This window comes from Conger conger, chromosome 13 (genome assembly GCF_963514075.1).
Source record: "Conger conger chromosome 13, fConCon1.1, whole genome shotgun sequence".
NCBI classification, from domain to species: domain Eukaryota; kingdom Metazoa; phylum Chordata; class Actinopteri; order Anguilliformes; family Congridae; genus Conger; species Conger conger.
The window spans coordinates 29,557,455-29,566,581 of NC_083772.1; the positions used below are offsets into that span (position 1 = coordinate 29,557,455).

The 9,127-nt window shown below is 45.0% G+C and overlaps 1 protein-coding gene across 1 annotated transcript in view; it reads right to left on the reverse strand.

Moving 5' to 3' along the window:
* The window catches only part of LOC133107644 (rho guanine nucleotide exchange factor 26-like), a 32,587-nt gene extending 26,345 nt beyond the window's left edge, over window positions 1–6,242 (reverse strand). Inside the window, exons 1-6 of the mRNA XM_061216673.1 lie at window positions 5,950–6,242; window positions 4,350–5,261; window positions 3,610–4,055; window positions 2,833–2,884; window positions 2,254–2,399; window positions 217–273 (exon numbers count right to left, since the gene is read on the reverse strand). Coding sequence (XP_061072657.1) covers window positions 217–273; window positions 2,254–2,399; window positions 2,833–2,884; window positions 3,610–4,055; window positions 4,350–5,157 — 1,509 coding nt within the window. The 5' untranslated portion in view covers window positions 5,158–5,261; window positions 5,950–6,242. The remainder of the gene's footprint in view (window positions 1–216; window positions 274–2,253; window positions 2,400–2,832; window positions 2,885–3,609; window positions 4,056–4,349; window positions 5,262–5,949) is intronic.
* Window positions 6,243–9,127: the final 2,885 nt, after the last annotated feature.

Genomic DNA, 9,127 nt, shown 5'->3' on the forward strand with positions numbered 1-9,127 from the left:
CCAACACGCACCCCCCTTAACCTCCTCTACCCCCCTGGGAAATAGCACATCCAAGCCTGGAGGACAAGGTCAACCTCCCTCATGCCCACAGACCATGATGAGGAAAGTTTCTGGGTGAGCCTCTCCCAGAAAACAACATTTAGCTACAGGAAACTAATAGATGTTCTCTACAGGAAGTACAACACAAGAAGTGAGCTATTCAAAATGACATTTTACCTCTTGCCTTTTGCGCTCTTCAGGGCTCAAGGTCTGGCAAATTCCACTCTTTTTAACCTGGAGGACACAAAATCAATTAATAAACTTTATTCACAACTGCATCATATATATGCTATACATATTTCCAAAATCTGAATACATCATGGAGCATGCATACATGTGGGTTACACATTATTTGGGATAAACATCTGCCATAAGAGTTAAAAGATACAGCTGGTTTCTGACATTATGCTATTCCAGTACTGCATGTGCATGTGTTTATTCACTTAACATCCCTATGCCTGTTTCCATATCGCTTTGATTGACCTTTCCAAAAACATGCGTGTCTTCTGAACACACACACAGTGGGAATATTGCACATGTCTCTATGTTAATGCATGATCATGTTTCACTCTAAAGTAAATGTGTCCACTCAACACATCCTGTTAATTCTTAACCAGGTCAAACAAAAAGTCCAATAAAGCCATTACAGAAATTGTTTCAGTTTAGCTAAGCCAAGCAAGGTGCCCAAAACAATGGCTTAAATGGTTCATACTTTTACCCAATTCACGTCTGAAAGGTAATCGGATGTAAATGTACAAAATACAATTGGCTGTATCTTCCCTAATATTTAAAATGGCCAAATCTAACCAAAAAACCCTCTCTCTGAACACCTTTCAAAACACATGCACCTCTCTTGTGCAGTCATGTGACAAGAGGAAACCAAGCACAGATTCTTGGCAATAGCCTGCTCTTCAACCTCACCTCGAGTGCCTTTGGACAAACAGCGAAAACAAACACAGCAGGACGGCACAAAGGCGGGGCAGCTTTATGTCACCCGTTTCCTAGTAACCTTTCCAAGCAACCAAGTTTCTGTGTTTCTCAAATTTCTCAAATGATCCCTGTTAGTGTCACATGAGTGAAACAAGGCTTCAAACTACCTATCCTGTTCAAAAGCCACCCAAGTATCGGGGAAACAAAAAAAACAGACTGTTCTGCATACCCCAGAACAGAAACTGAAACACTGATTGTTTCTCTCCTGATACCTTTCATTTCAAGGAAAATCCCAGGGGAAGTCCAAATATCCAGACTTCCCTGTCAACTAGACAAAGGGAAAAAACAGTGATTCCCAGGAGTACGATACATATTTAACATGGTATATTACAACCAATCCAGTGTCATTTCCATCTATTTACCTACAGCTTATTCCTGAATTACAGGCTTTTGCTCCAACATGCATTAGCTACAAGCGTTGCTTCCAACATTTTCTGATACACCTTTAAAATAAAGACTTTTTAATTGAATCCTGTTGGCACTGTTGAGTGCACCTTGGACTTAGATTGATGTGGAGGCAAAACATTACTATTTAGCTTCATTGCTATACTAACTGCTTTGTGTTGATAACCAACTGCTGAACACAGACAGGACTATAAGGACCCCACAGTGCTCAGATCAGTGCTCAGATAGCTCAAGCTGTGTTCAGACGGTGTGTGCAGTGCCAGGGTGCCGATGTAGAGGGCCAACTCCTCTTCCTACTGCCTCTGTCTGGGAACATTCACATGGCCCATTAACTGGAAAATAGCATTAAAATTGGGCCATTCCAGCTCGTAAACTGGATTACGTAATGTGTCAAACCCGGAGTCACCGCAGTCTCTTCTTTCCACATTCCCTTCATTTTTGTAGGGAAAAATCCAGACCCTGTCCGGCGTGGGGGGGGGGTTATCTCCCCATTCCAGCGTACTGAAGCAGGCTGCTTCTCCCTGACCCGTCCATGAGGAACACTGCAGTGACCTGGATTCAACTCAACACTGGAAATGCTCATGCATTCTTTGGCTATATAAACATGTGTGAGGGGCGTGAGTTTGTACTGCGTGCATGTGTGAGGCATGAGTTTGTACTGTGTGCATGCGAGAGGCATGAGTTTGTACTGTGTGCATGTGTGAGAGGCATGAGTTTGTCCTGTGTGCATGTGTGAGAGGCATGAGTTTGTACTGTGTGCATGTGTGTGCCTGTGTGTGTGTATAGTGGAAAGCTATAATTAGTGTAGCAAAGACTCACCACACTGAGTTGACTCCAGGAGGTCCGTAGGGGTCTGTACTGAACCACAATGCGATCGTCAGGCTTGGGCTCCCTGGACTCTGCGTCCTCATCGGAGTCATTGTGCAGGGCCTTCTCCTTATAATTCTGGTACAGAACCTCATCCTCTGAAAGGACACAGACACCACAGGAGAAGCAGTATGATCAGCACGCTGCAATGCACAGCCTCAACATTTACCAATGTTCAATATATTCCTTCAATGCCGTTTCAGACCAGCGTGCAGTAATCTACTCATGCTGGTCTCTGTGCAGTAAAGCAGACAGCCAGTATGCAGTCTGAGAAACCTTTGGGAGGCGCACACACAGACGCGCACATACACATGCACACCTTCAAATGTGGTCTAACAGAAACCACGTTTTACAATGAGAATCATCTCCCCTATTGTTACTGTGTAAAACATAATGAAGCTAATTGAAGCTTTTGTACATAAAAGCATTTCACACATATTAAGTGCAGGACCAGTGAGGACCATGTGACAGCCCCAAACAGCAAGATTTCCCTCTCATAATGCAGTAACAAAATCTATGACGCCCTCTCACCTTCACTGTCGAAAGTTCTCTGGGGCCTTAGTCCTTTCTTCTTCTCATTACTCTGATAGACAAAGATGGAGATGGAAAATCATTTACCGCCATCTTGGCTTTGAGCCTTGCACGTCTCTCTCCAAGCAAAGGTCACCTGTGATGGTTCATTTATGACAGCTGTGTTTCCACACTAATACCGCGCAGCTCAGATGACTTTGTACTAGGGGGACAGTGTCGTTTGGTCTGCAATGGCTGCTGAATGGATTTGTGCAGCAGTTGGAAAATGATAAGACACCAGTTCCCACCAGTTTGTGTGGCGATAGCTGGGGCCATGTAGCGGATGTAATTAGCTAATGAAACACAGCTGTGTTTCTTTTTTTAATGCCAACAAATACTCAAATACCATATGTAAATTTGGAAGGTGGCTTCATCCTACCATGTTGAACCAATAAAACCGCCTGGATGAATAGAGCGTGCTGACTGACAAGGATTACCACTTGATGGCTATTCTCAAAAAATTCTCTCAAAAACTAGCATTCCTTCCATCTAATGTGATAATGCCACAGGAATAAAGCCAACAACCAAATTATAGCAGGTAACCATGCATGCGATTAACACTCAATTATAACTATTATACAACAGCTGGAAAGTTTAACAATCCTACAACAGTTATGTGACGAGTGTCTAAAATTCTTCAACAAGTATCTGAACTGAAGAACTCCAAAAGCAGAAGTAGTTCTACACTAGTGCTGAAACCCTTGAGCACTTTAGCAAAAATAAGCAGGCTCACCCTACCTTTCCCTTTCCTGGGCTAGATGGCTGCTCCTTGACCACAGGTACCGCTCTGAGCACTGGCTGGGACAGTCGATGACCCTTGGGGTCGGTTGTGGGGACTTCCATTTCCACCCCGCTGACCACTGCCCGGCGGTAGGAGGTGGACCTCAGACCCCTCCTCAGCATCCCCGGGCTGTCTCCACCCCCGTCTGCATCCACCTCAGCCTCAGCCCATCCCGTGGAGAAGTAGGAGCCTGTCTCCACCATGCTGATGGCCCGCAGTGCCCGCTTGGCAGGCTCTAGCAGGCCCGCGTTACCCTGGGTCCCATGGGCGGTCTTGCTGACCCGGATGTCGGAGGCCAGGCCTCGGGGTATGAGCTGCTGGGTGCCCATCTTCTGGGCCACCTGGCTGTTGGTGCTCAGGACCACGGAGGGATGGGGCTTATTTTCAGGTCCCTGGGACGATCCTGATGACTGACGCAGGAGAACCACGCCTCTGTCCTCAGGGGGTAGGGCATGGTGTGTAGGGGAGTCAGAAGGGGTGTGGGGAGGGGTGGGGATGGGAGGTGTGTGGGGTGGGGTGGGGATGGAGAGTGCAGGCGGGGAAAGGGGTTGGGAGGGTGTAAGGGGTGAGGGGGGGTGGGAAGAAGTGTTGGGCGAGAGAGGGTGGGATGGGGTTTGGGGTGAAAGCGGGTGTGAGGGTGTGAGGGGTGAAAGAGGGTGTGAGGGTGTGAGAGGCGACGGGGGGTGAGAGGGCATGCGGGGAGAGGGTGGGTGGTTTGGGGTTTGGGGCGAGGGGGTGCGTGAGGGTGTGACAGGTGAGGGGGGGTGAGAGGGAGTGTGGGGTGAAAGGGGGTGGGATGGGGTGAGGGGCGACGGAGGGTGAGCTGGCATGCGGGGAGAGGGTGGGTGGTTTGGGGTTCGGGGCGAGGGGGGGTCTGAGGGGATTCGAGGTGAGGGTGGGTGAAGCAGAGGGGAATGGCTTTGTGTCTCAGGGGCCTGGTTTGGGACAGACAGGTGGCTGTAGCTGTTAGTGGGAGAGTTCGTTTTCCAAAGGGGCGAGTCTGAAGAAGACGAGCCAAAAACAATCTGATCTTTTTGAGAGGTCAGGGTCGTTGGGCTAGACAGCCGCTTCTGGACATCCCTATGGCGGTCGCAGGGTTGCCGTTTGTCCTGCCAGTGTGCCACCCCGTTCCCAGTTTGGATACTGTCCACGTCATGGTGCGCCTGGTTGTCAGTACTTGGCTTATCACCCTCCGACTTGAACTTGGACAGAGAAAACCGACCATTGGACAAATGTCCAATGCTGATACTCCTTACGACCCTTGACTTGCGGGTGGGCTTGTTCAGAACATGCTTCAAAACAACTGTTCTGCCTGGCGAGGCCACAATCTTTTCGGCAGGCTGGGTCAAGGTGAAGGCATCCTTATTCTCCATTAAAACACCCTCCATCTGACTGCTGAAAGGCCTTGGATTGGGCTTGCCGGAGACGGCTCCATTAACTGGCCTTTTCTTCCAGCGCGGAGTTATGTTGATATTAGACAGATCCACCTCATTTCCACCTTCCATAGCACATCCACTGACGCTCACAGCAAAGCCACGTCCGATCCAAGCTGCTCAATGCGCAAACATTGGAATCGCATAGAAAGAGCCGATGGATCCAGGTTGAACTGCTACAAAAATATGTTGTCCATTAATTACGAATTCATGATAATATTTAAGATTCCAAAGTGCTAGCTGTGAATCTAGAATGGAATCTGCAAATAGCAGCTGCAACGCTTTAGCATTTAAACGCTTTCTAGGTCAGCATAAAAACATCTGTGGAATTATACACACCGCAGTATGACAATGGATGTAAAAATTCCATTCTATTAGTATTGTGTCTATGTTGGATCTAAATCAATTAAACACAGAAAAACACAAATGTAAGTATCCAAGACAACACAAATATTGGAAGTACCAAATTGGACGTTCATAGCTAGTCAATCATTGAGAATCGCCAACAAATTACGCTCAAGCAATTTTTGGCAGCTCAATGACGCTGACATATTTGTAATATTCAATTCGATACCCATGCAAAGGCTCAAACTGAAAAGCTTTGAACCTTAAAGCGATCAGATTGGCCTCCAAACTCATACACAGCACTTAATTACAGCATCGCGTACGCTACTTCAAGGCGAACAGAGTGCAATGAACAACAGTAAAAGTTTCGTTAAGAAATGCTGCTGTTTCCCAAAGGCATTCAGGAAAGTGAAAGCTGCTTTATTGTGTTTGAGAAGTTTGCAATGACATGAAACACGCACAAAACCAATAGCAGAAACTCTTCCAAACTTTTTGTTAAAGAAAACCGTGAGTGTTTACCTGGTTTCTCTGTTTCTCCTTGTTTAGCAGTTGAAATTCCTCATTATCCTGTATTTGAATGAGCTTTTTTCCTCAATCGAAAGGTGAAATATCGAAACTCATCAATAATGTATATATTTCCCTTTTTGTAGTCCCACTGTTTTACTGTCTTTGTTTTACTGTCTTCGTCTCACAATCTGCTTTCCCCGCGCTCTCTGTGCACCCTGCGGACTGAGGGCACTTCAGCTGAACAGAGTGTGGAACGCAAAACCTGAAGCCCAAGCTTACCGAAGTTCAAATTACGTCATACACATTCAGACTTGAGTGAGTCCATTGAACTTTGACAACACAGCAGCAGTGTGCGTGAAAGGACAGTGCAGAGCCGAAATGAGTAAACAAACATGAGGCCACAGAATCAACCTTACGAGCCACTGTTGAAATGCTCGTTAAGCGAGGCAAAACCAACGAGAAAAAGTAAGGCATTTCACCAGTTTCTCCAAATTCAATTCATTTCAATTTAAAATTATTCTTATGATTTGGTTCCCCCCTCTGGTTACGATGGTATCTGCAACGCTCTCCTGTGTTCATTTAGAATTTAGAATATGGCTTTCTTCTTTTAGATGTACGGCAGATGTAATATAACTAATATAATGCAAGAAAGAATTTGGGCATAATGTATTATTATTTGAATCATGGCGATAGACAACAAATGGGTCAAGGGACCTTTTTAAGCAGACGTGTCGTCTTGTTTGAAAGCAGTGGGGACGAAAAGCAGATCTTGGGAGAGCCCAACAAAAAACCAGCGAAACGAAAACCCTTGACGTTTATTTGATTTCTTTTTTTGAGACTGGTGGACAGAATTTCCCGCTCATGTTAGGTAACAGGAAATGCCTCAACCTTGTACATATGTGCGATTCGAGGCGATCATGTGCCTACACACCCACTTGCTAACATGTAAAGAGCACTCTTCGCATATTTGAGTCATAATAGAATTCCAATTGTTTGATGCATAGCTGAAGCCTTCCACATTCCAGTCAAAGAGAGCACCAGCTCACCTGTGAATGGCATTTATTTTGGCATTGATGAGTGTATACCATTCATATGTTGCCATGAGTCAACTGATTCACTTCTGGCGGGACAAACGGCAACCCTGCGACCGCCATAGGGATGTCCAGAAGCGGCTGTCTAGCCCAACGACCCTGACCTCTCAAAAAGATCAGATTGTTTTTGGCTCGTCTTCTTCAGACTCGCCCCTTTGGAAAACGAACTCTCCCACTAACAGCTACAGCCACCTGTCTGTCCCAAACCAGGCCCCTGAGACACAAAGCCATTCCCCTCTGCTTCACCCACCCTCACCTCGAATCCCCTCAGACCCCCCCTCGCCCCGAACCCCAAACCACCCACCCTCTCCCCGCATGCCAGCTCACCCTCCGTCGCCCCTCACCCCATCCCACCCCCTTTCACCCCACACTCCCTCTCACCCCCCCTCACCTGTCACACCCTCACGCACCCCCTCGCCCCAAACCCCAAACCACCCACCCTCTCCCCGCATGCCCTCTCACCCCCCGTCGCCTCTCACACCCTCACACCCTCTTTCACCCCTCACACCCTCACACCCGCACACACAACTTGGCACAGACAATACTCAGACTAATGCATTAATTATGTTGTGTATGTTCAATAAGTGTGAATTAAAACTGCAAATAGTAAATCATTCAGTCTCACGGACCCAGAAGGCTGATTCAGAATACACAGGGTACACCACAGTAACCTTTCAGAGAGATGAAAAGGAGTGGGAGTGTGTTACACCTTTACAACTTTAGCTACAACCTTTGATGCATTTCTTAACCATTGCAGTATATAGTAGCTTTCCCACTTCAAACTAAATTTAGACATAGCAGTCCTTAGAAAAGCAAGAAAGTGTACAGTATCATCCCAATACTCTTACTTTTGGGATTGAAACAACCCTTTTGGTCCCAAGAGTGTCATATGCCACTCTGAACCTTATACCTTTTCAACCAATCAAAATGACTGTTATACCATTGTTTCGAGTGTTTGGCAACTTTGGCAATTTTCTCAACCAAAGCCAAAACCCCTTGGGTTGGAGCCACATGTTCGGCTTGGGATTGAAAAGGTTAACGGTGGTTGTAGGTCGCACTTGCCAAATTAGTGTTTCTTAATTATAGTCATGTATACAAAATGTATGCATCTTATAAATATGACACAGATTATATGAATGTTATATCTTTATTCATATTCATGTGCTATACTTGTGTTATGGATGAAAGCTTTTGGTATTTTGAACAGCTTCCTGTCTGTAAATGAAGAAGGTGAGAATCCAGTCACACACAATGGTTCATGCCAAGTCTGGGCAATTTTGGATTTAGACTTGTGAGACTTCTATCAAATTCATAACTAAATTAAATAAAAAAGGAATATATATCAAGCATCTCTGGAAGCAGCTACAACCTGGCTGACTGTTTGATATTTTGGAACTCATTGAGTCGATTGTTGTTTTTTTCAAATAGATTTTCTAAGCTTTCTACTTCAGAAAACATGTAACTGAGAAAAGCCCTACATTATTTACGCTGAAGAGCCAGCAGACAAGCTCTGGAGGAATGAAGCACCCATGTACAGTAGATTGCTACTTATTTTAATTTGATTCCACTCAAACCCAATACTAGGAGATAAGTCACACAGTGTGGCGCCACTTTAGCCTACTTATGTACCCAATTAAAGAAAAGTACACTTGACTAAACAGTATAGTCCACTCTCACACTGCACTTTTATTTGCTTAATGATAAGAATGTGAGAACATTTTATATATTGTATATTTTATTAGCAAATAAAGTAGTAGCACCACTTCTTCAGGTTGCACAGGATAAAAAGTAACAACCAGTTTTGGTGGTCAGACTGCCACACACCTGTGTGGTTCTTAATTAGCAATGAACTTGTGAACATGTGGGGGAATTTTCTTTTTTTTTTTTGTAAATTAAGTATATAATAACATAATTAAAAAGGCAGTTGAATCCAATGATACATGATTTCCATCAATACAATTTCTTTAGAAAAAAAAGAAAGAAATTTATTTTTGAGAAATGTATCATTGGAAATCATGCGTCAAAGAATTAAATAGGCTTTCTCAATTATGTTGTTATCTATTTGAGCTTAAAAATACAGAACAAGTTCCTCAATCATC